General features: G+C 39.1%; 1 protein-coding gene across 1 annotated transcript in view; it reads left to right on the forward strand.

Annotated features, from left to right (window-relative positions):
• Positions 1–27,659, forward strand: part of LAMA2 (laminin subunit alpha 2) — a 377,975-nt gene that overhangs the window by 53,305 nt on the left and 297,011 nt on the right. The window contains exon 5 of the mRNA XM_030558337.1: positions 5,700–5,942. Within this exon, the coding sequence (XP_030414197.1) occupies positions 5,700–5,942 (243 nt within the window). The remainder of the gene's footprint in view (positions 1–5,699; positions 5,943–27,659) is intronic.

Consider the following 27,659-nt stretch of genomic DNA (forward strand, 5'->3'; position numbering starts at 1 on the left):
CTCCTGACCCATCCAACACCCCCTGCTTCCTGTCCCCTGACTACTCCAACCCCTATCCACACCCCCGCTCCCTGACAGCCCCCCCGGGACTCCCACCCCCTATACAACTGCCCTCTGCTCCTGGTCCCCTGACCACCTCCTCCCGGAACCCCCAGCCCCTAACTGCCCCCGGGATCCTACCCCATTATCCAACTCCCCCTTCTCCCTGTCTCCTGACTGCCCTCCTGACCCCATCCACATCCCTGCTTTCCGACAGGCCCCCTGGGATTCCCCTCCCAACCCTCCCTGTTCCCCATCCCCTGACTGCCCCCCCAAAACCTCCGCCCCATCCAACCGCCCCTTCCTCCCTGACTGCCCCCCAGGAACCCCCGCCCCCTTACCCAAGCTCCTCCCTCCCGCCCCCTTACCAGCAGCAGGAGCTTGCAGCCGCAACACCTGGCCAGAGCCAGCTGCGCTCCTCACACTGCTCAGCAGAAGCAGCGGAGCAGAGTGCAGCCCATGTGGCAGCATGGCTGTGGTGGAGGGGCATAGTGAGAGAGGGGCCAGGGCCAGGTAGGACAGTCCCATGGGCCGTAGTTTGCCCATGTCTGTGCTAGAGAAATCCCAAGTTTTCAGATATGGGCAACTTAAATACTGAAACATCCCTTTGTCCTGGTTCATTATCCACCACTGCATCCAGCATTAGTATATGTTTCTTGTAAAATGATCAGCAGTAAAACAGTTAACAATGTTGACATCCCATTTATTATCATTGCATTCCAGAGTTAATGCATTATTGAGATGAATGGGTAGTTCATACCTATCAGAGTTGTTTTAGGTTGCCTGTTTGTAAATTCAGGAAGATGAACTGACTATAAACAATGCTGGTGTTAAGTTTAGGAGGATATTTTTGCAACCATAAGGATTAAAAATTAATTATGTATGGAAAAAAAACCTCTTAGATTTATCAACACAATTTGTGGAATGAGGTTAATTATGTTCATACATCTTATGCATCTAAATAAGAATATAAACCTTTGTCCAAATTCTGAATGCCACATGTATGTTACAGTTTACCTGATTGATGTATAGAAGAAAAATCAAAGAGAGAGCTATAACAAGAAAGAAACAAGTAAAGAAACATTTTGCCTCAGATTGTTGGTATAACTCTGAGACATTAGCCCTGTTTTTCGGAATGAGGATTCTGAGATTTTGGGCAATATTCTATATAATTGGTCATTATAATTGGTAATTAATTTGTGATGCTATTCTGAATTACAAAAAAAATGCTATTAGCTGATGGATTAATTTTTGAAATAGACGAGCTGGTGGGAGTAACATACAAGGAAATTCCTGCTTCATTGGCTAACCTTATGCAGGTTAATGATTCACTTCAGCACAATCTGAATGATATTAGTGTAGCGAATTATCCTGGACAGTAGGATACACTTTCCTATATCTTCTGAGCCATTCTTGAGAAGACAGTGCTGTAACATATGGAAGTGTATTTTTCAATGTGTGTTTTGAAGACTTTGCTGCTGAGATAATTAGCAATGAAAATGAGACCCAAGACTCATTTTGTATATCATCATGAGGCCCATTCTGTCTATAATTTGGGAGAGACTCAGAGGGCTATTTAGAGTATTCCCCTACTAATTATGTTATCGTCACATGAATGAAGTAACTGGAAACAGCTCCATCTATACAGTGGCTGCTGTGCTAATTGGCTGCTATATGCCACTAGGCAGTTTGGTACTGCTCTGCTCTTTTTTCACATTCAGATTGGCAAACGTTGATTACCAGGTTGTATTCCATAGGAATTGTGTAAAAAGAGAGATACTCTAAGATTGAACTATTATGATATTATTTACATGTATCAGCCTACTGATCCGATCAATCAGAAAGATGTATTCCATGAAATACCCTCTGGGAACAAGCTCAGAGTGAACATTTCGCTAAGAATTTTGACTCCAGCTAGTAGAACTGGTTCACTTTTTGTGTCATTGTGAAATAAACATGATGACAATGTGACATAAGTGCAGTAAAGCTCAAAAATACTTTAGGTTTTATCTGTATTTGAGCACACAGTCGCTGAGTTCCAGTTGGTTGTATTGTGCTAACTGAAGCACCATTGACAAGTCTACCCACACTAAGGTAAGGTTGCACTCACACCAGGAGTGCCTTACACTAATTCAGGTGGGATGGCTGTCGTCTTTGACAAGCTACCTGAACTAGAAAACCTCGTTTATCCACTAGCTGAGAGTTCTCTCTCAGTTACCCATCTTGCCACACCCCACCAGTGCCCCACAGTACCCCCCTCAAAATCTTCCTGAGTCCTGGTTTCTTGCCAAGCCTCCCACATTATCCACTGAAAATTCCCTGGCTTTGTGTTTATGAGTACTGTTCAATCATGTTTTGTATGTGTGTGTGTATTTTCAGATGGTGTTAATCAATGGAGTTTATTGACTTACACCAACTGAGGTATCTGACACTGAACATTTACTTATTTAATGGTGCATATTGTAGCATTGCCAGCCTGCTCAAAAAAAATTGTTTCTCCCTGATCTCCTACTGGTGTGCACTTCCACAACTCTCCCAATGCATGTCTATGTCCAAATGGGACCATTTAGTCCACATTCTTTTGTGGAGTTAAAGAAAAGCAGGAATAAATTAATTTAATTCCCAAATTAGGCTATTCTATTGCATGGCCCAGCCTGAAGGAATAATCTTGTTTTATTACAAAGACACCCTCTTTCGGGTCAGCTGATGAATGGAGACATGAACTAGAAAAATGGAATGTGTTTCATAACTCCATGGAATGTAAATAATTTGGCATCATTTCAAAAGCTACTTCTGGAATTCTCAAATCAAAGGCAAGACAGAGACAATGCTCTGGGTCAGCTCAAAACTCTAACTAGTGTGTGTTTCAAAATGAATCTTTATGTATTACACTAAAGTGTTTTCTTAAGTTAAGAAAAAAATTCCATGAGCTGCAGCATGTCAACTGTTTATTTTCTTTCCCTTTATATTTTCTTCCAAACTTTATTGTACTTTTCTTAACACAAACAAAACCAAAAGATATGTAATCAACTGATAACTCATCCATAATGTGCAATATCTCAATGGAATACAAGAGAAAGGAATTAGGATAAGTCTTCTGCAGTATACACAGGACACTTACTAAAGTATGATTTCAATCTGAAGAATGATTATAAAATGGCACCTTCATACTCAACAAGTTTGCTTACTTTAGTTGTAAAAGCAACCTTTTACTTTCCTTTATTTCTGTTAGCCCTGCAGAGCCCAACACAACTGAGAGTGTTAAGTGAACACTGGCAGCAGTTTTTGCAGCAATGAGAACATCTATTTGAGCGATGATGATATTGGAGAGTGAGGGTATTCAGCACTAGAAAATACTCCTAGTCCATCTCTGTTTTTCAGTGAATACTGTAGGGTTGTCAGACCAAACAATACACTTCTCATTTGCTATCATGTATTTCAGTGAGATTGCACAGATTTCAGCAGTTCTGCTGTTGTCCTAATATCTGAGCTTCGAGTATAAACTCAAATACTAAAGCATTTGTTAGGAATACTTCACATTGAGATCTCTGGACTGGATGTTTTGAGCCAAAAAAGTTTACATGGCTGGACTAGATAAGACATATTAGTGTAATATGAAATTATTTAGTTCAATGGAGCCATTACCCATGCAAAAAAAAAGTCCAAAATAACTTTCTGAATGAATATATCAGAAATGGTCTCCTAGACAATGCAGTTTTTTCTTAACAATTACAATATGATGTTTGAAAAAAAAATTATTGAGCACTCCAATTAGATTGTTTCTTTCCCAACAACATAATTTTGTGAGGGGATAAAATAAAGTTTAGCTATTTTTAAACCATCTTACACCATTTACAGTAAATGACATATGTTAGTGTGATCTGGTGTGGCTGTAATTTATGGCTGCAATCCAATCTGTCAGTAAGTGGGAACAATGAAGAGAGTAAGGGGCATGTATGAAATAGGATTAGAGTGATTGAACGAGAGCAATGAATAGTGCGGTTAGTCTTTCCTAGCTCAGGGGTTTGTTGGTTTATATGCTGATATACATCCACCAAGAATAGTGTTCATAACCAAGTTCTAATGCCATGAGTGGACACAGTAATACTCACCATCTAAGGCAACCCTCAACAAATCCACTCCCATACACATGTTTTTCAAGTTGAAAAACAGATGGCAAGTGCTGTGACAGTATGGTGCTTGAAATTACTGCAGGAGTTTCTTTTTAAGAGGGCAGAGAACAGGGAGCTACTCTTGCCTGCCCCTAATCCCATCCCAAAGCTCTGCAAGCATTGTTAATACTTGGGCTTCACAGAGGGCAGAATTCACCTCTTGAAACTGCACTGTGAATCTTAACTATTTTGTTCTTGGTATATGCCTGGAGGGCAGAATGATGGAGTTGAGGTGTAGATCTGATAATTTTTCGTCATATATGTTCTTCAGAGTTACTCTCCCAAATCCAACATTGAAGCTATTAAGCCAGAAATTAGCACAATATTCTCCCTCCGGCCTTCTTCTGTATGTGCTCACGACATTACTTTATAGAAAGGTGACTCTAACTATTAATTCACTGTGCATTCATCACTTCTAACAGGGACCTATGCTGTCACTCCTCTGCTTCATTGTTAGCGCTCTGGTATCTGTATGTTATTAGGGGAAAAGATGATGCATCATTAGCAAATGTCGTTCTGGAGCTACAAATGTAACTACTGTTTGTGGCTCGAATCCCAGCAACCAGAATAGCAGAAAAAAACCTTGATAAATCAACTGGAAAGACAGATGAAGCAGACAATAATGTGTTGATTACATGCTATTATTCTGTTTATAGTGACATTTCATAAGAACATAAGAATGGCCATACTGGGTCAGACCAAAGGTACAGCCCAGTATCCTGTCTACTGACAGTGGCCAATGCCAGGTGCCCAGAGGGAGTGAACCTAATCAAGTGATCTCTCTCCTGCCGTCCATCACCACCCTCTGACAAACAGAGGCTAAGGACACCATTCCTACATTTAAGATCTGTTATAGTCCTAGCCTTCACAACCTCCTCAGGCAAGGAGTTCCACAAGTGTATCATGTATCTCTATCCTATAAGGCTTATTTATGGCAGCTGTACAGAAACCATGTGATGTGGCCAAGAATGTTTTATGGAGAGATTTCATATGACATGATTACCCACTAGTGTCTTAACCACAGAGTTTCACTTAAAAGAGAGAATCATAATCGAGTTTGGGAAATGGGTAACTGTTACAAAAGGGGTGTGTGTGTATGTATGCACAAATGCATGCATATATGCACATACTGATATATAGTAAATTGTACACATGTAAATACCATATGCAAAGATAAAATTTTGAATATTTCAAATGAAAATGAAGGAGAAGTTTGGCAATTCTCTAGTGAGTTAGATTGACTTTGGAGGGTTATTTTTTACCACACTTCAAAAAGTCTGGGCTGTTTCAGTGGAACTTTCTTTCTTGCAGAAATTTTACTGGAGAAGGGATATTTTCACTGTCAAAGAGTTTCACTGCAAGGTGTTGCCTCCTTTCATTTTCAGGGAAAAATTCTCAAATAAGAATTGGCTATATTTAGCTTTTTTACTTTGGCAGAAAACGAATATATAAATACACATTTACGTATATTTTTAATTGGTTCTCCAGGTATTCCAGATTGCTTATGTTATTGTGAAAGCAGCTAATGCCCCTCGACCTGGGAACTGGATTTTGGAGCGTTCACTGGATGGTGTTAACTATCAGCCATGGCAGTATTATGCTGTAACAGACACAGAATGCTTGACACGTTACAACATTCATCCGCGCAGAGGGCCTCCATCCTATGCAAAAGATGATGAAGTTATATGCACTTCATTTTACTCCAAGATCCAACCACTGGAGAATGGAGAGGTAAGATGGGAAATATACTGCAGCAAACATGCCAACAGAAATATTCTTTTGCTTGATTGATAAGTATGCCTTGTGCAGACAATGTATTTGTATGGGCTTTATATATGAAGGATGGGGCTCTTTTCCTTATATATGCATCAATAGAGGTTGCCACATACCCCATTTAACAGGGAGAAATGCACACTAATAAACACATGCAGTGTGAGTGAACTGTGTGGACCTTAATCTCTAATACTTGCAGGCAACTCCTTTGTAGTTAGATAGGCAGCAATTCCAATAAGAAGCAAAGAAAGATACTGGGTGAAACTCCCATTGACTTCAGGGGGGTTATAAATTCACTCGCTGCATTTAAATGTACCACTTACAGCTGTAAGCAGCTTTCCCCTTCCCTTTTCTTATTAAAGTGGCAAGAAATGATATTTTTCACAGAATACATTTTCATATTTATTAAACTTACTCACATCCTGATAATTCATAAAAATAAAATGACAGTTGAATATGAAATAGATTTTAGGCAACACATTTTGGTGTACATTAGTCACAGAGTGGGATATTTTTCTATTATTGTACTGACTCTGATTGCTGACTAATTCCTAACTATCATGCAAAATCTCACTTTTTTTTTTTAAACCAAAACTGCTTTTGAGTTTGTGGAGCTTCTGAACTTTCAGCTTTTCTTCTTTCATACTCCGTGCCTATTTCACCACAACTATACAACTCACTACATATCCCAGCTAGATTTTTTTTTAATGAATGGAATGGCATAGCTTCTAGTTATGGGTGACTTTATTGCATCTTTTTTTCAGTAGTTTATATTTCAAGGCCCATGGATGCCTGACATGCTGCAGTCAGGAATGCTCTCTACAGACTTTTCACAGTTCTGGACAATACTCAGAACATGCACATTTCTGAGCTCTCAAAATGCTATCTGTCTAGAGACACAGTGGATTGAACTCGGAAGCCGGAGGTCTGCACGGAAGAATTTGTGTATTTGCAGGCTTATGTTTGTGTGTGTAATTACCATGATTATCTGTGCAAATTGGACACTGAAGCATGGAAAAAGGCCATTTCCTAATGCGGTTGCAGAAATAATACATATAAATGTAAGCATGGAAATTACACAATTTCTTGCAAAGAAATTTTCAAAGGGATCTAAATCTGCCCTTCTAGCATGTGCAATCAGATGTGTAATCAGTTGCACACAAGATACAACTCAAGACAGACACTATTTGTGTTCACTTTTCATGTGAAGTAGAGTTTACACATGTGAGCACAGGTGTCATATTTCTAAAATATTTATGAGTAAATCCAGGAAATGAATAGGGGATCTGAAGCATCAATTTTACTAATCTAGACATTTCAGACAGTTTAGTTTGATGAGAACATTTGTATAGTTAAACCTGATGCCACCAGAACCCTTTCAGCTTCTCAGTTGATTTAAATTAATTCTCTTTCTTTAAGAGCATAATTCTCTTCTGAGAATTGAAGGCAAATCTTAACTCCAATCTTCTGCTGTCCCATGAATGAAACTGTTCAATCAGATCCATGCCTCCTTATGTTCTTAAAGTAGATTAAATTGCTTTCAGTGAGCTATGGGCTCCTAAGTAACAAAGGGCCCCACTTCAGTAAAGCACTTAAGTATGTACTTAACTCTGAACATGTGCTTAAGTCTTATTGATTTCAGTGGAATTTAGCACATGCTTAAAGTTAATCACTTGCTTTAGTTCTTTGATGAATTGTGTTCCATGTGTTGTTAGATTGGGATGTTGCATCAAAGCTCATAAAAAACACATATCAGTGATTATGATGCTTAAACAGGGTTCTGATTTTAAGAAAAGGAGACCGGTTTGAACAAGGGATGTATTCAGCATGATGTCCAGCTAAAGCAATTCTTATCCAAAAACTCTAGACCACTGGAGGCATAATAATAAAAATATCCCTCTGGAAGCTTATCTCACACTTTTTAAGTATCCTTCCATGATGCATATCTATATGGAAAGTCAGCTATCTCCAGTGGAGAACATCCAGTGGAGTTTGCACAATCATTGGAAGAGTTTGATTCCATGCAAATTAATAAACATAACCTGTAGCCTATACAAAACTGTTACCATATGTGTAATGTCAATCTTATCTATTTTATTTATTACAGACAGCACTATGAAATAAAGGACAGCCACAGCCAGTTTTTTAATGTTCAGTCAAAATGCACATGAGGTGGGAGAAATGATAAAATAGAAATCCATACAGACTTCATAGCTAGCCATATCTTACATTGCGGAAGATTTGATTGGATCCTGGTCTTTCAGCAGACCTAAATACGTGCATTACTTATTTCACTTTCCAATATAGAACTGTGATCTATATACTAGTTACTGAAACCAAGATTTGCATGCATGACTAGTGATTGTGTGTGTCTTCATATCTTGGTGTCCTGCTTGGGATACCTTGAAGGAGCCTGATTTTCAAACAGTGTGTTCTCATCATCAAGCCTGACCACATGCAGGATGTGTATGGATCTACAAGACATTGCCAAAGTCAGATATATGCTCTGGTATTACACATTTGTTCATAGCAACATTTGAAATTAAAACTGGGCAAATTAGAGGGGGGAAACTCCTGTGTTGGAACCCTTTTAGTGCACATTATCTACATATATTTTAGTCGATGAGTTTATTGATGATCATATTAATGGAAATGGCAATTTTAATTAAATATTAGATATATTAATCAAAATGCAGATTTGGAATTCATTAACATGGTATTTGCTCCAGAAACAAGTTTGTAAGATATATTCTCAGCCAGTCAAGGAATAGAAACAGTACCACATGACTTGTCTCCAAGCCAGCCTAGCCAACACAGCTGAATTTCATATATCAAATTCTTTACAATCAAGTGCTTGTAAACAATCTACAAGGAAAGAATTATTTACAGAGATGATTCAGTGACTAATTTTTTTAACGAATAAATTTGAGAAAATCAAAACCTGCTCAAGAAAATTTGCTGGATTACTTGATCAGCTCTATTTGAATAGCACCCTGAAAAATGTTGACTTAATTAAATGCATCGATACCACCGAAACATTCAAAGCCACCACACATTTCTGAAGTCATTGGGACTTATTGATTATAGCAGGGGTCAGCAACCTTTCAGAAGTGATGTGCCGAATCTTCATTTATTCACTGTAATGTAAGGTTTCGTGTGCCAATAATACGTTAACCTTTTTAGAAGGGCTCTTTCTATATGTCTATAATATATAACTAAACTATTGGTGTATGTAAAGTAAATAAGGTTTCAGAATGTTTAAGAAATTTCATTTAAAATTAAATTAAAATGCAGAACCCCCTGGACTGGTGGCCAGGATACAGGCAGTGTGAGTGCCACTGAAAATCAGCTCATGTGCTGCCATTGGCACCTGTGCCATAGGTTGCCTACCCCTGGCTTATAGGAAAGGTAAAATGTTAGTCACACTCCACTGCAAAGACTGTGACGTTTTGATTATTGCATGTTTCTCAAAGAACATCAATACATGAAAGGACCTGCAGTATGGTGAAAGCTTATTTTCAGTATGAAAACATGTCTTCCAATATCTCAGATATTTTCAGATGAGGGTTTCTTTCACATATATATTAGTGGATGGCATGTTCTTTGTTTTTAGAAAGCAGGTTCCTTGATTTAATTTTATTTTGTTTGACAGTCGGAGGATATATGAGGAGACTGTGACTGCCATGTTTTGGTGTGGGGAGAGGACCATAAGAACTGGACCATGTTTCTTCTGGTTTCATAACATTTCCACCTTTCCTTGCTGGGATTACTACTTTTGATTTCCTCAGATCATCATTAGTCTGAGAACTAAAAATTAATAGTTACCATAGTGATTTTTTGCTTCATTTCCCTGGCACAGAAGTCTATTATTTACATCTAATTTGTTCCTTTTTTACTGCAATGACTTTCTTGTTTTTCTGGACTGTAACCAGTGCCTGGACTTCTGTTTGATGCTATAAGGTAGATATTGGTCTCTGGAACATCATCTTAGTACCACTTATTTTTCTGAAGACTGTATAGAGTTTTCATCTATTTTGATGTTTTAAACAGCATGTATAATGTCACATACTGTAAGTTTTATACTTAGGCACATGACGTTCCCCCATGTATCCTGTCAGTCTTTGCTAGATGCTCCTAAGTGCATCTGAAGAAGAATGGGAACTGAGATGCTTCTGCCTCTCACTGTAACTCATTAAATGTTTTTTAGACATTTTCATCAAAAATGACCTTTTCTGCTGGGCTGCAGCTTGATTTGGCATGGGGGCAAAATGGGGAAGTCATCTCTTTTCATCTCCACCTACAGAAACATTCCCTCAGGCACAGACAGATGTTTCAAGCCTATTATAGGGAACAGGCAGAAAATTAGGGGAAAATAAATTGTTTTGCCATTTTCTACATAACCAATTGTCCCTGCAAGCAGAGCTTGCAACTCTAATCTACTGAAAAAGGGCAGAGAGAGCTCTACTTGTGGTCTATGCCAAAGGCATTCAGGGTCACTGGTGAAGCAATAAGAGGGATAACTCATCATCAGGAGGCTGCATGCTTCCTGATTGGGCTTTCAGCCTTTGGCAACTCCTACAAAAGGGAAGATAGGATTTGAATTTAGATTCCTCCTTTGACAGTGATGAAGGAATCTAAATCCAAATAGCCATTTGACTACCTGGTTCACTTTACTGTGATCCCATACAAGAGATCTGAAAAACTGCTTTTCAGAAGATATGATTAATATTGATGCACAGCAATTATGTAAACTTGCAAGGAGGAGAAATATCTCTCCCTGTGTGAGTACAGTCTGTCTTCCTGAGCTATTGCTTCAAAGTATCAGTCTGCAGTAAGTTTAATAAAAATGGGAATAGCTGAGAGTACATATAAATTGCAAAAGCTAGTTCAATTTGCAGATTTAAAAGGTGCACAGATTTGTATATGAGGAAGACAGGATCAGGGAATCAGAGCTGGGAATGATTCTGTTGTGAATGGAGAGTGGGCATGCCTTGGATTGGTGACATGGTCACTTAGCATGAATGGTGGGCCAAGCCACTAGGGGAAAGAAGATAGTCTGTATCCAGATACCCTGCACAAGGAATAATTATTGTTCAGTCTCTTTTTAAAGTCCCACCCCGCCCCACCCAGGGGGCATGAATTTTCAGATGTAATGATCCCTGCTGAGTGGAAATTGGATTAATTCTGGAAAGCCACACAGCTGGCTTTTCCTTGTACACATTGCACTTACCACGTCTCCTCTTCATTAGACCCAGCAGCAGAAAGGCAACAATGTTTAGGCCCCTGCCTATTATCCTGGACTGCTATCACAATTGGAGCCATTTTTACACCTGATCTGTTAGACATATGACCTTGACAGGTCAGCACTAAGCATGGAAGGCAGAGGAGTTGGTTTTCAAGCAGAGCCTAACTGTGTGGTGCATAGTGGAAGAGAAGTGTGCATAAAGCAGATAAGCTGACTCTATCCCAACATGGAAAGAAGTTGCTAGAATGGAAGCATCATGTTAAACTGCAGCTCTCTGAAAGTCAGAGGAGAGCACAGCCAGGTGTAAGTCACAATCACTTTACTTTTGCCTTTAAGGCTCATATGCAGGGGGCTTATTTAGTCACTGAAAGTTCCCTCTCACTGGTTCCCTCCCTTCTCTGTGAGCACGTTCAATTTACTAATACTGGTCAGTCTTCTATATATTGGAAAGAATTACTTCGTCCTAGACTGTAGTCAAGGGAAGGTTGTTGTAGCCCTGGCTCTGTTCTGTGACAGCAGAGCTGAGACTTCCAGTTTGTCTTATAATCCTAAAATTTCATGCTTCAAACTTTAGCCAGTTCTCTGCAAAGGCCAGAAATGGATCACCTCTGCCCCCCTCTATCCCCCCGCCCAATTCCCCATGTATTTTGGCTAATTTTTTTGTCTCTTTCCTCTAAAGTATCAGAGATGGCTAAGCTGGAGATGGGACACTGTACGGAGTGGGCCAGTGGTCTGAGGTGATACTAAACATTCTCTTTCAGGTGCTTAGCTGACTAGTTCTTGTTCACATGCTCAGGGTCTAAGCATATGTAGGATTGGTAAGGAATTTTCCCCCAGTTCAGATTATCAGTGGTTGGGTGGGTTTCACCTTTGTCTGCAGTGTGGGGTGCAGATCACTCTCTGGGATCATCTCAGTTAATCATTTCCCTGCCATTGTGGGGACCTCAGCTATCAGTGCTCCTTGGTCCCTCCTATTCTCTGCTAATGGTAAGTACTAGCCTACTCTCCTTTGCATTGTAATACTTTAGTCTAATGTTGGGTGTTGAATTTAGTGTGTGGGTGCTGGGTGGTGATGGTGGCCTGTGATATACAGGAGGTCACACTTGATGATCTGGTGGTCCCTTCCTGCCTTAATCTCTATGACTTCACATGGACATCATTGCTCTGGAAAAGCAATCTGAGAAGTAACAATTTAGCTAAGCACTGATGCATGCTTTTAAATTAAACCTTTCACAGTAATAATAATAATATATATATTCTTTTTTCTGTCACACTCCTTTCCCCCTCCTCCATCACCTAGAGAGTAATCAAATTAACTAGGATAATTGTGAGCTTTTCTGCTTTCCATCGCATTGTAATTTTACTATGTTCTGTTTCATTTTTCATGACAGTATAAGCTTCAGTGTTCAGATTAGTTATGTCAGGATTGTTAAACATCAGTCACTGGTAACCTAATACAAAGCCAATATGGTATCATAGCACAGAAAACACGAGTGCATACACTCATCTCACCCTCGCCCCCCCCCACACATACAGCACACAACATGCCACTAATGGGGAAAAAAAGCATCCTGAAAGCCACACGCTCCTGAATCTGGAGTTGGTATGGGAGAACTCAGAGTTTCAGGCACTAGGAAGTATATTGTGATAGAGATGGGGAAATTATTACTGTTGATAAATACCTAACCCCCTTGTGGGAGATGCTTTTCATTAAGAAAATTAAGTCAGGAAGGTTTAATTTTGGGATGTCTTCCATTCCTTACCTCATTTGTATTTCTTGCTGGGGGTAGTACTAGTATTTGCTGATTCCCGGAATCTGTAAAGTTATGAAACTTTTTAGCTGTATTTTTGCAAGAAATACCTGCCTGGTAATAGGAATCTGGCATAGATGGATTTTGACCATATTTGCCATTTCCTAACATGTAGGCCAGGAATTTCAGTTCAAACCTAACATCTCTTCTCTGATCTTTCTGAGCCAGTGGCAGTAGATCAGTAGCATGCTGGAAGCAAAATACCTGTCTGTAGATAAAGTTAAGCATACAGTGGACTTCCTAGAATCTGTAAGCAGATACTGTATTTTCTAACCCATTAAAGTTACTTACTTGATTCTGAGCCATTTCAGCCCAAATGTACCTTTAGTGGGTCATAAGTACTTAAGCAGTGGGTTATTTACTTTAACAATGTCAAGCTACTCTCACTGTCTCATTTAATTTGATAAGTCTGCAGTATAATGGATAAAAGCATGCTATCCATGGCCAGATGTACAGTATTAATGTAATATTGATTCTTCATAAATAGAGCAGGGAAATAAGAGGGGTTTAGAAAGAAGCTATTAGACGTCAGAGACAGCAAGGCAGACAAACAGGAGAAGAATACTGGAGACAAATAAAAGGACATGTATTGATCATGCATTCTCTCACAGTCATTGTGTTCTGCCTGATTTGCTATTTGGAGAACTACAGTTATTCATTGTGGGAACCACATATATTCACTGGCTTATATTTTATGCAATCTTATGTATAAATAATGCTTCAGCTCCATATCTGCTCCATAAGCAAATATGAAATTGCAGAACTACTAAGTGTGGTATGTAACCTATTGTTTATATGAGCCTCTGTACCAGATGGCTGGAGGATAGCTAATGTAATACCAATTTGTAAAAAGGGTTCCAGAAGTGAACCTGCCAATTACAGGCTGGTAAATCTAACTTCAGTACGAGCCAAACTGGTTGAAACTATAGTAAAGAACATAATTATCAGACATGTACAGGAACACAGTATGTTGGGGAAGAGTCAACATAGTTTTGTAAAGGGAAATCATGCCTCACCAATCTATTAGAATTCTTTGAGGGTGTCAACAAGCATGTGGACAAGAGTGGTTCAGTGGACATAATGTTCTTGGACTTTCAGAAAGCCTTTGACAAGGTCCTTCACTGAAGGCTCTTAAGCAAACTAGGCAGTAATGGAATAAGAGGGAAGGTCCTCTCATGCATCAGTAACTGCTTAAAAAGAGGAAACAAGGATTCCCCCAAGGATCTGTACTGGGACCAATGCTGTTCAACATATTCATAAATGATCTGGAAAAAAATCATTCCACAGATACAGGGGCCACTTTAATAGTATTGTGCCCCTAAATTTTGTCCCACTTGGACCTCATTCTTTCACTTTCTGTCTTTGGCTTTTGCTGTTAAGATTCTTCTTTCCCCACGTTGTTGCCTTCTCTCTTTCATTTCTTCATCCTTATTTGCTTTCTACCTCCTCTTCCCTTCAGACTTCTTGTTCTTGCTCCCTGATTTTTTGGCTGCTTAGGATCTGATTCTTCATCTCACAGAAACATTTGGTAATTACACTTCTCTTCTTCTTCTCTATAGTTGTTCTTGAAGCACTTGAGATGCCATGGTAATAAGTGCAGTACAAATGCCTAGATATGTAGATCGATAAAAATGTAGTGTGCCAGTGTCTCATAGATAACTGTAACAAGGACTATAAAAATGTTGCTGATAAGTTGAGCCAGTGTGTGACATTAGCCAAAAAAGAAAGACCAAAAAGAGTGAAGGAAAGAATCTCAGAGGAAATGAGGAATTTGCTAGAGAAGCAGAGGAATATGAAGCAAAATGATGGTGACAAACTTGAGTACTCTCTCCTCTGCAAGCTGCTAAGAAGAAGACTAAAAGAGAACTTTGAGAATCACCGAAATGTAAGGGTCTTAAAGACATCTGAAGATTGCAGAAGCCTCAAAAAATGCAAATGTGAATTAACGCTGTACAGGTTGACAATAATGGTGCTGAAGAACAAGGATAGAAAAGCAGTAATTGACAGAACAGGGATGGAAGTGATCGGAAAAGATTTCTACACTGAACTCTTTGTGTCTCATATTAATGGTCCCACTATCAACACTTCAACAGACCAACGAGCGCGTACTTCCAGTCCTTGTCCGCAAAGTTCAACATGCAATTTACCAAATGAAGGATGGAAAAGCTCCAGGAAAAGATGCATTGACAACTGAAATTATAAGAACTGGAGGTCATGACCTCTGGAAAACCCTTGTTCAGAGGTTTAGCCGTTACTTGGAAATGCAAAATATACCATCTGAATGGAATGAGTCCAACACCAGTTTGCTGTACAAGAAAGGCAAACATGAAGATCTAACGAACTATCATCCAATATGCCTGCTCTCACGTCTACAAGCTATTTACTAAAATAATAACAAATCAACTCTCACAGAGTCTAGATGAGCAGCAGCTAAGAGAGTAGGCATGTTTTCAAAGGAAATTCAGTACATTGGACCTTTTCTTTACTATAAACCAGCTATTAGAGCACTCAAGGGAATACAAATTCCATTTATGCGTTGCCTTCATTGACTATGAAAAAGCATTTGACAGCATAGAGATCAGTGCAATGCTGCAAACTTTTGCAGAGCAGGGCATTGATACAAACTACATCAAACTACTAAAGGAAGCAAACTCTGACTGTACTATGGATATAACTCTATTTGACACTTTCCTTCTCATCCAAGTCAAAAAAGGTGTAAAGCAAGGAGACACAGTTTCACTGAAAATCTTCACAGACTGCCTTGAAATGGTAATGAGGTGGATGAACTGGAAGGGAGGAATCAGCATCAATGGAGAGCAGTTAAGCCACCTCAGATTCATGACTGATATTGTGTTGATTGCTGAAAACACTACTACAGAAAATGCTGCGAGAATTCAACGCAAAAAGCAGCTAAGTTGGACTGAAAATGAACCACTCTAAAACAAAATGTATGTGATTTGATGCCTTGCCAAAAGTCCAAATATTAATCGAAGGAGAACAAATAGAAGAAGTTGAACAATACGTCTATATAGGCCAAGAAATTAACATGCGCCACGACCAGGAAGGGGAACTCTCGCAAAGAAAGAAAACCGGTTGACGTGCATTCGGTTCTATCAAGGATGTCTTCTGAGGAAAAATCAAAAAGGCAACGCACATCAACCTCTTCGACTCAACAGTACAGCCAGCAAAGTTGTACGCCAGTGAAACATGGGTGCTGACGAAGATAGAGAGGACAGTGGAAAGAAGAATTCTGGGGATTTAAATCTGTGACTGAGTTCCCAATGAAGTAATCAGATAGCAGAGTGGAATGCAGAACATCATTGTTCAAACTAGGTACAGTAAAATGTGATGGGCCAGGCATATAGCTAGGCTCACTGACAATTGATGGACTGCAGCTGTCACCAAGTGGTACCCACAGGAACTGAAACGACCTCTCAGCCGTACTCCAAAGAGATGAGACGATTTTATTATGTAAAGGCATGGCTACACATGGAGAAGGTAGGCCAGGATAAGAGAAGAATAGGAGACCTGTTATGATTGGTGCAATCTATCTGAGGGCTGAAGGACTGATTGGTCAAGGAGCCAATGTAACAATTTTGGTGGATTGTGTGGGTATTTCTCATCTCCCCACAACCATCATTGACATGATTTTCCTGTTAAAACAAATGTCAGATATTAGAATGAAATATCTGTCTCTTCTACACTTCTTGTAACTACTGTTTCCAAGGCACATAGTGCTAACATTATATTTAATAAGCCCCTTTTGGTGTTCTGTAAGAGCCTGCCTGTGGAAAGTAAAGATTTGGGAAGAGAGGCAATCCACAAGAGGATCTTTCTCTCAAAATGTGGGAGAACCATTGCTCTGAACTACCCATATCCTCAAAGCCTTCTGAAAAGGATTTCAATTATAGATTCCTAGGAGGCACAAGCTGTTCTATAAATTACTGAACACTTAGCAGATGCAGCTTCTTCAGCTGTTTTTTAAAGCATTGTTTGTGTTAGATGGGGAACAGTGTTTTGAGGATATTTTCACAAAGAAGTTAATACCTCAGTCTTTCATTTTCCTGGCAGTGGCACACAGCAGTGTAGTCTTCTGAGGACTAAAATACTTTAATTTAACTGAAGCATTTGGTCTCAACATAGGGGTATTTGGGTGAAATATAATGGCATGTGATATGTAGGAGGTCAAACTAGATCATCCAAGGATCCCTCCTGGCATTAAACTCTATGAAACAATGAAATCAATATTTCAATTTTCTAGAGCCCCTTCCAGATGAAGATTCACTGATGTGGGAAAATGAGAGGCCAAATGACTTTCCCTGTGACTGACATAGGGTGATCCAGGAATAGAAACCAGGTTTTTTGGATTCCAATCCAAGGCTTTAATAACAAGACTTCCCTTCCTCCCTAAGATCAGTTGCCGAAGCCAAATGATAAACTGAGGATGTAGAGGAGGTGATGTAATCTTCTGTTGTCATTTTCCTTTTCCTTCCCTTTCCTCACATGAGTTTTCCTGACACTATTTTTACTATGGTGAAAATGTTGATATAGCGATGTTGGCAACGCTGTGTTGCTACCTCAAACTCTTTACTCCATGGTCTTCCTGAGATGGTAATAACATAAGTGCCAAGGTCAAGAGGTAATTTCCTGTTTCTGTGCTTAAAAAAAAAGGCTGATCTGACAGAACAGATGCATCAGTCTTTGTTTATTTCCTCCATACAAGTGGAAGCCTGAAGTACACATTAAGGGACTGAAGGAATATGAGAATCCTTAAATAAACAGAAGAAAAATATGCTTTCATTAGAACAAATATAGACACATTTTAAAATTACACGTATGGCTGCAGCTGAGAAACAAGTGGTTTGATTTTAAAATGTTGCCATTCCATTAACTTGCCATGTGTTCAACTTCTATCTCATTGCTCCTTCTTCCAGTCCTCTTTGTGTTGCAGGTACTGATCCCTTGACTCCCTCAGATATTTTTTGGGGGCTAAGTGGAAATTCCTCTCCCTCTGCAGGGACTTTGTTCCAGTCCATGATCACTTTCCCTCCCACATAGAGATGATGGGTTTTGCTTGGATGGAGAGCCTCCCCTCTCTCTTACACGCTAAAGGCATGAGCTGGTGTCTCTAAGAGTTGAGTTCTTGGTGGACTCTCCTGCACTCTGCTTTACAGGTATAGACTCCTCATGCATCAGGTCACAACACTATTTATTTGGCCCAGTTACTTCTCCATCTGGAAGAGGAGTGGCCAGTCAAATTTCAATGGCGTCGCAATGCCGCACATTGAAATTTGGCCCACACTCCCCTCTGTCTTTAGGGAGGGGTTGCTGGGTCCAATTTCAGTGGCATTGCAATTCTCAGACTGTAGCCATACTGATTTAATACAGGTCTGCTTAAAACTGGCTGGGCCATGGCACCTCCCCCGCCACCCCTCATCCCCCCGGCTCTGCAGCCTATGGAACTTTGAGGGAGTGCAAAAACTTGGGAGGCATTCACCCCATCAGGCCCCTTTCATAAGCACCACTGCTTCCAAGACCCCACTTATTTGGGAATTTACAGCTCCTTTGTGCTAGTATCAGACCAATTATGTCAAGAGTGTTGAACTCTGCCACTGCTCAATACTTGCCAACAGTACTCAAAACTAAAAGGTATTCAATTCAGTGCCAGTGAGATTGAAAATTTGCTATGACATCTTTCTACCTAATAAAAGATAACTTGGTTCACATAGTGATTCCAGCATACATAAAAAGGGGTTTTGCATAGGAATTTATGGATAAACTCAATCATACCTACGTTACTATTTCCATTCTTACTTTGACCTTCTGAGCATGCAAACTGCATTTTGTATGTTGTCTTTGCCTGTGGGAATCTGACTCCAGACCTTGAACTGTCAATTTGCCTTGCGTTGCTACCATAGTTCTCTGCAACAGCAGCAGGTACAGAGAAGATGCCTGCAACGTGAATAATAATGCAAATAATCTCTCTCTCCATGGGATCTGTTGCAATCTCTCAAGGCATTTCTCATGGACATGAAAAATTTCAATTTCTCTGAAATTATTATACAATTAAAAACAAGACACCTGTACTGTGCATTCCCCTAGAGTATTTATTTGTAAATGTGTGCACAGAAAGATGTTACTTTGCACCAATATTCAGTGAAGACACAGGGTACATCTACACTGCAGCTGGGAGTATGCTTCCCAGCTCAGATAGACAGATATTCACTAACTTGCTTGATCCAGCATGCTAAAAATAGTAGTGTAGGTGGGGGTAGCACAGCTGGCAGCCTGAGTAACAAACCCACCAGAAACCCCTGTTACATACTCATGCTGTTAATCTGAGCTACTGCCGGTGCTACTCTGGCTACACTTTTAGTATGGTAGCCCTGAGCTAGAGCATGTCTGTCCAGCTGGGAAGCATGCTTCCAGCTCCATTATAGATGTACCTACTTGTTTGTTGCACAAAGGATAGTGGGAAAACTTGTAGTAACAGTCATTTATTATTAACAAATTCTGAAATTTGGCCTGGCTGTCCTAAGCATTTCCTTCAAACAATTTACACTTGAGCAAGAATCAGACTCTAGACACAGGCAACCTGGTCTCCTACATGTAACTTGGCACTTGGGAGTCCTGAGTGCTAATCCTGACTTTCCCACTGACTTGTTGTGCAGTCTTGGGAAGACAATTAATGTCTCTGTCTCAAGTTTCCCATCTGCAAAACAGAATTTTTTGTCATGTTATAGATATATTGGACCTAATCTTAAGTCCACTGTAGTTAACAGAAAGACTCCCATTGACTTCAGCGGGCATTGGATCAGGCCCTCATTCAATGCTTTGAAAATATACAGTGCTATACTAACATAAAGGTGTGGACAGTGCAATCCGTACTCACATTATTTACTAGAATGAATAGTTCCATTGATTTGAATAGGATTACTCATGTAAATAAGTGCTTACCTGTGGGAGTAAGAATAGTACAAACTAGCCCAAAATATTAAGTCTGCAAAACTGGGCTGGAGACCACCCTTTCTTCCAGTGTTTTGGCATTTACACTTTTAGCTGGAGTTAGAAAGTTCAAATGAGAACACAAACATGAAAAAAAAAACAAGTGTACAAAAAGTTTATCCAATCTTTTCCCAAACTAATACGAGGCAGTGCAGATGAGTTTTTGGCAAAGGTTCACACCTGGCTCTACTATATTTTTTGTCTCATTGAGTAAAATGGAACTTGAGTGACCCACATAGAAATATCTATCTGTCTATCTCTTACAAATGAGTGCCATATAAGAATACATTTTACATATTGGACTTCCACAATCATATATTGTCTCATTAACTAATATGGAAATAATGACTAATATTTCATATAATGCAGTTCAAAAACATGTAACATATAGTAAAATATGACATACTGTCTATGTATGTGACACATTTATGCTTGTTCCACATGGGGAAATTGTCTGGGCAAACTTTTATTATGTGGAAGGACCTATAGGTGCTATTAAATTACAAATAATGATAATAAATCAACTGTTTAACTGGTGTGCACCTCACTACTATACATTGTAGCAAGCTACACCCTTTGGTGTTGAGCCAGAAGAAGAAAACTATACTAGTTCTTTCTTCAAAATTTTGTGCTATTTGCAGAGCATTAGCATCTCTTTCTTTGAGTTAAACCTGGCTTGTGACCTTTTCAACTTGTAAAATGTAGTGAGGATATACAATTACTATTAGATAAGAATATTTAAATTATGAACCAGAATGAAAGTGACTCTTAAAAGATATTAATAAGCTGGACAGCAATCTGTCATTAGTTTGAAAACAAGGGGGAAAGAAGTTTGCTGTCATTTCCCTGGGGGCCAACTTGGAATGAAAACTTCCTCCTGGTAGCACATGAGACAATCCATTTTTCCATTTTGGCATTTCCTCTGTTCTTCAGCAGACACTCTGTTGTAATTTCTGCCATTTGTGGAAAACAGAACAGTGATTTATAACATGAATCATAAAGCTTTCTGGGATAATGTGTTGCAAATTATTTAAAAGTAACAATTTACAAAGTACATACTGTACAGAACAAGGTTTCATAGTTTGGGGGTGGAGGATAGAAAGGATTAGATAACCTGTTTGGTCTTTTCTCTGCCTAATTTTTATGATTCTATTGACTGTAATTATTAACTGGAAATTGAAATCTTACAAATAGCTCAGATTTATATAAATATCTTCCAATATCACCAAATAATAATCCAAAGATTTATACCTATACTTGCTAATCATATTTGTATATCATACTTGAAACCTGACTCACTGTTTTAGGGCTACGTAAACTTGAGAGGTTCCTGAGGGAAATGCACTTCAGAATTTCAGCATTTACTTGGGTCATGGGGATGACAATTGCAATGCTGCTCTTTTTCTTTTAGACTGGCAGCCATGCTGTGGCCAGTGGTTGGTTTCATTCCAGCAGAAGAATATCATGGTGCACTAAGCAAACTATACATATTTTTTTCTTCTTGTGCATGAGAGGAAGGAATTTAGGGTCCCTAAATAATTACTTTAAGGGAGTGGATATCTGAATACCCTGCACCGATGTCTGAAATATACAGTTGAAAATGTCATGTATATTGAATAAGATCATTAATTACTTTTCAGAACCTCTCTCTCTCTCTCTCTCTCTCTCTCTCTCCTATAGGGCCCCAAAGTGAACCAGCATAGAGGAGAATGTGAAAGAGTTAATGTGGTTGATTACTTGTTTCATTTTGTTGATTAGTAAATTCCAGGAAAGACTTAGTGCAGGGCTGAGAGAGGGTTGGTTTGGTGTTGGACATGTGTGTGGTAGGGTGACTTGGAGAAAATATCAGAAGATAGATGAGGGGATGGGAGCCGGTGAGATGAAGAGAAGGAGGAGCAGGCATTCATTAGAACCAGGTGAGAGAGGAGGTAAAGGAGAGTGAAACAAAGGGCAGGAGAAGGACAAGGGATCACTTTTTTATACATTTATAGTGGACTTTATGTTGTATTCTTTTAAACATGGAATTACAAAAACTCATTAAAAGTTTGACAAAACCCTCTCAAAACTTGTATTTATAGCCACTCTGAGTAAGTACTCCAGTTTTTGTAATATTACAGCAATTAGTGAAAGAAGTCAGGAGAAAGATATAATTATTTCCATGGCTTTAATTTTGAAATCTGCTATATTTTAAATTAGTTTGTTTAGACAGATTTATGATACTGCTGCTGACCTTTGCTGTTCTCTCTGTACTACTTTGAAATGGATTTGTTCTGTTTCTTCTATTAGCCCCCATAAAATAACACCAAATTTGGAAAGGCCTGGAACAGAGTGGGAGAGGGATCAAAACAATACTTACGTTCCACAGCAGAATGTCTTGTGTCTTCTCCTGTTTTGTTTTTAAAACATCTGAATGATTTCAAAGACATTGAATGCTTCCCATTCAAGAGCATCCCATCTGTTTTTTCAAAACTATTCGTCAAGTTTATGTTCCATTTGAAATAACAGGTTCTGGAACTTTGGATAGAGCTTAAGCACCAGCATTGTAGTGTAATTGTAACTGGCTCTTCCACATGTGGAACTGAAGTACAAAAACAAAGAAAAAGCACAATGTATTACTTAAATTTCCCCTGATCCATCATTCTTGCAAATCATAGCTCAAAACATGCATGGCTGGTATAATGTAAAGGCACATCAGTGCAGTTTATGTAACAATATTCTGTAGCAGGTGTATTTGTTTGGTGTTTTAAAATGTACTGTTTTTGTACTATCCTCACCCTCCTTACCCTTTATTAAAGAAAAGATCATTCAAATCCTCACACTCCTCATCCTTTACACCCTATTTGGGATCCCCTCAGAACTGCTTAAAAATCTGATCACAATCAGGTGGGTTCTTTCCTCTAGTCATTGTCATGCTCTGGCCATGAATTGTCTGTGATCCCACAGTGCACACCATAAATGCTCTCTTATCAGAAGGTATGCTAGGACATTTGTGGAACATGCAGTGGGATCACAGAACAGCCTCACGGTGAACAAGTGAAATCAAGACTCTGCACATTTGGGGAGTATGTTGGGAGTTGGGGAGGAAGAGAGGTCTCTTATCATTATTTAGATCCCCTGTTGTTTAAACTTGTGAATCAGTACTTTTCTTTTTTTAGTATTCCCCTTAAGAAAGCTTACAATTTAATAAATACTTGTCTGTTTTTGTATACCTTTGCTTATGGAATGGTTTGTTCTTTAACAATCACTGTCCAAAAATATCAGAGGGGTAGCCGTATTAGTCTGGATCTATAAGAGCAGCAAAGAATCCTGTGGCGCCTTATAGACTAACGTACGTTTTGGAGCATGAGCTTTCGTGGGTGAATACCCACTTTGTCAGATGGATGTAGTGGAAATTTCCAGGGGCAGGTATATATGTATATGCAGGCAAGCTAGAGATAATGAGGTAGTTCAATCAGGGAGGATGAGGCCCTGTTCTAGCAGTTGAGGTGTGAAAACCAAGGGAGGAGAAACTGGTTTTGTAATTGGCAAGCCATTCACAGTCTTTGTTTAATCCTGAGCTGATGGTGTCAAATTTGCAGATGAACTGAAGCTCAGCAGTTTCTCTTTGAAGTCTGGTCCTGAAGTTTTTTTGCTGCAGGATGGCCACCTTAAGGTCTGCTATAGTGTGGCCAGGGAGGTTGAAGTGTTCTCCTACAGGTTTTTAACCAGATCAGCCACACCCTTAACCAGATCAGCCACACCATCACCGGTTCATTCACCTGCACCTCCACCAATGTAATATACGCTATCATATGCCAGCAATGCCCCTCTGCTATGTACATTGGCCAAACTGGACAGTCGCTACGGAAAAGGATAAATGGACACAAATCAGATATTAGGAATGGCAATATACAAAAATCTGTAGGAGAACACTTCAACCTCCCTGGCCACACTATAGCAGACCTTAAGGTGGCCATCCTGCAGCAAAAAAACTTCAGGACCAGACTTCAAAGAGAAACTGCTGAGCTTCAGTTCATCTGCAAATTTGACACCATCAGCTCAGGATTAAACAAAGACTGTGAATGGCTTGCCAATTACAAAGCCAGTTTCTCCTCCCTTGGTTTTCACACCTCAACTGCTAGAACAGAGCCTCATCCTCCCTGATTGAACTACCTCATTATCTCTAGCTTGCCTGCATATACATATATACCTGCCCCTGGAAATTTCCACTACATCCATCTGACAAAGTGGGTATTCACCCATGAAAGCTCATGCTCCAAAACGTATGTTAGTCTATAAGGTGCCACAGGATTCTTTGCTGCTTGTCCAAAAATAATAATAAAAATAAGCTCATAACTATCAAAAGAAAATTATTGTGAACTAATGAAAACTATGTCATATTAGGAAAATGTGCCATTTATTTTTTAAATGAATTTTTTAGTGCTTGTGAAAGATGTCAGATTGACAACCCCAGAGACTGAAGTACTTTATTTATAGAGTACAAGGTAAGAGGTAGAGTAAGCACACTAGTGTTATCTAGTGTACTTCAACCCTGTGAAGAGGGACCACTTGCAGGAGGAAGAGCTTATTTAATAATGTTCAGAGGTGCTATGCATCTACAGCTCCCACTTGCCATGAAGCAGTAAATTAGTACAGTCTCTGTGTTCTCTGTGGGTATGTCTACAATTAAAAATCTGTGGCTGGCCTGGGTGTGCGAAGCTTGCGCTAAAAGGACCATTTAAATGTAGTGTAGCTGTAACACTGACAGACTCCAGTTGATGGCAGGGGAGATTGAACTTGGGATCTAAAAACCATATACTTCTTAGCTAAGGCTGTAAAGCAGACTCATTAATCTCTCTCTTTAAATAGTCTCGGTGCCACTAGATGGGACAGAACACCACACCCAGGAGGTGTGTGGGTTACATAGACATTTGGGCTTAGGCTGGGGCTCTGGTTCTAGGATGGTGGGAGGGTCCCAGAGTTCAAGCTGCATCCTGAATGTCTACTCCGAAATTAAACAGCCCCCTAGCCTGAGCCCTGTGAGCCTGAGTCAGCTGGCACAGGCCAGCCACAGGTGTTTAATTGCAGTGTAGCCACACCTTCAGTCCTTAGCCTGACTGCTAAAGCTACCAGTTTAGGCAGTAGTTTTGCGATGTTGACATCTGTAAACTTGGACTGACACCACCAATTAATTTTTCAGAGGGATCAAGGGCCTGATCCCCAATATCTTTAATAGAATTTGGATCAAGCACCAAATAGCCAACAAATGATAATTTTGAATTGCTGACAAACTGACAAAGGTTCAAACTGGCAATCTGGACGTTGAAGATTCTAGAGCCTTTTACCAATCTCCTTAAAAAAAAACAACCCAATTTAAAAAGGGCTCCAGAATTTTGCATTTTTGAGAAAATTGTACTTCCTGTAAGAGATGAGCCTTCAGGCTTTTTTCCCAACCAATTTAGCACATTCTGCTGTTTAGTCTTGAACAAAAAGGCAGCAAGAGCCTTTTTTAAGGGTTTAAGGAGTCTCCAGAGTGATATGAATGAGATTCACATTTACAAGTATATTCTGAGAAGTCAGTAGTACAGAACCAAGCTGTACTGTCTTTGTAAGGGTATGGTACCTCGTATCTATTGGCTAAATCCTTTATGGGTTTAGATATGCACAACTGTTGCTGAAATTTTCAACCTAATGTAATATTTCCTCTTAGCTGCTGCAGCAACAAAGGAAAAATAAAAAAATGAAAATGACAAATATGCTTTCAGGAGAATTGAATTCCATATTATACTATGATTTATTAATAATCATTGCTTTGACAAGGAACAATCTGTTTAAATATCTCGTGGAGGACAATGTCTCTGACAAATTATTTTTCATCCAAAAATGACAAATGTGAGAACTGCAGTACTGTAAAAAAGGAATGGCTAGGGGAAGCAATTCAAGTTTCAGGTGCAACTGGAACAAGAAGATGTGAAAAGCAAGCAAAGTAGAACTGAAGAGAGGAAGTCCTACTTAGCCTAAGCTGTAGGGCATAGCTGTCAATGACACAATAGTATTTGCTAAACAGTTCATTAAGCTGATATTTGCGTGTATTCTTTGGGGGAATGAGTTAGCTGAGGTAGAGTCTTCATGCACAGCCGTTGACATTTTTCTGCAAGTTTAAAGCATTGCATTTCAAACAGCTCTGTACTCATTAACAATACATAGAACAGGAACTGGTCTTTGGTATAATAAACTATTAATTTTACTAAGAGAGTCAGATGTTTATTAGAAATGCTGTACACTCTGTTTAATACACAGTGTATTATACAGAGAAAGGAATTCTAACTATTTTATGTAGGAACATTATGACACAGGCTGTGAGAAATCATCTGGATAGAAATCATCTGTTACATGTGCTTCCAGTCTATTTTTTTTTCTGTTTTGAAAACAACTCTAATGATGTCTGAAATTATGAGTTTAGGCTTCTAATTTAAAAGCTCATACTAAGAAACACCCACAGAGTTTTTTCTTTAGGCTCCATGAACTAGCTGCTAAGGGATTGATTTGCCAATAGTAATTTAAATGAGTTGAAAATGAATTGTTTACAATGGGTTTATTCCATCATTAAAGGCTGCAGCAAATAAAACTACCAGTAGAAATAATTGGGAAAAAATGGTGGATTAAACCAGATATGTTGTAGCTGAGCTAAAATATTTGGATAACCAGCAAATGGGACCTACACAAAAAACTGTATAAAACTCATTTGACTGTTATACTGCTTATTGTCCATCTTCATATATTTAATACTTTTGCATAATGTTTCAGGATTATTTCACATTATGTCTTGCTTTTAATAATTTTAAGAATAAAATGTCTGCCTCCCACTCCTCAATAATTTATGCTTCACGACAGAAGCTTCCTGCAGGGGCCAGAAAGGAATTTTCCCCTCCATTGCACTACTGGTAAGGTGCATAAAGGAGGATATTTATCTTCCTCAGAAATATCTCAAGTACTCCCCACTGTCTTGCCCTAGGTAGAGTAACGGGCTTGATATGCCAATGGCTTTACTCTGAAATCCAAAGCAAACTGGTGAGGAGTGGAACAAAGGGGTGCTATGTTGGTAAACAAAGGTTATTTTGAAGGTCTGGTATTCTCCTAATGCATCTCTGCGACAGGTTCCACTGAGATGCATTCATCTTTTACAAAAGAATTACAACTTCCAGTAAAATCAGGACCTAGACTAGTTTATTTAACCATCAGCAGATAGATATGCACCAGTGAAAACATCCCAGCCAGTGGTTTAGTTTATTTGAAAGGAAAATAAACATGAAGATTTCAAACAACATAGCCAAACAGCTGGGGTTTTTTTATATCCTCGAAACAGCTTGGGACTGACTGCACTCAGTAGATGGCTTGGCAAAGTAACTCACTTCAAATACCAAAGCTGTGAGTAGAAGAAATACTGTTTTGTTGAATTCCTCGAGTAGCTATCATATGGTTTATTAATTTAAATGAGAAAATGTGCATGATTTAAAATAAGAAACAACCTTATTTGTTGAAATATGCTTTGATTTTAAGCTGAAACCATACTGCCATATGAAGCACAAGTGTTGTGTCTATTTTATTAATCTAAACAAAAAGAGAAAAAGTCCC

Source organism: Gopherus evgoodei, chromosome 3, assembly GCF_007399415.2.
Source record: "Gopherus evgoodei ecotype Sinaloan lineage chromosome 3, rGopEvg1_v1.p, whole genome shotgun sequence".
Classification (NCBI taxonomy): Eukaryota; Metazoa; Chordata; order Testudines; family Testudinidae; genus Gopherus; species Gopherus evgoodei.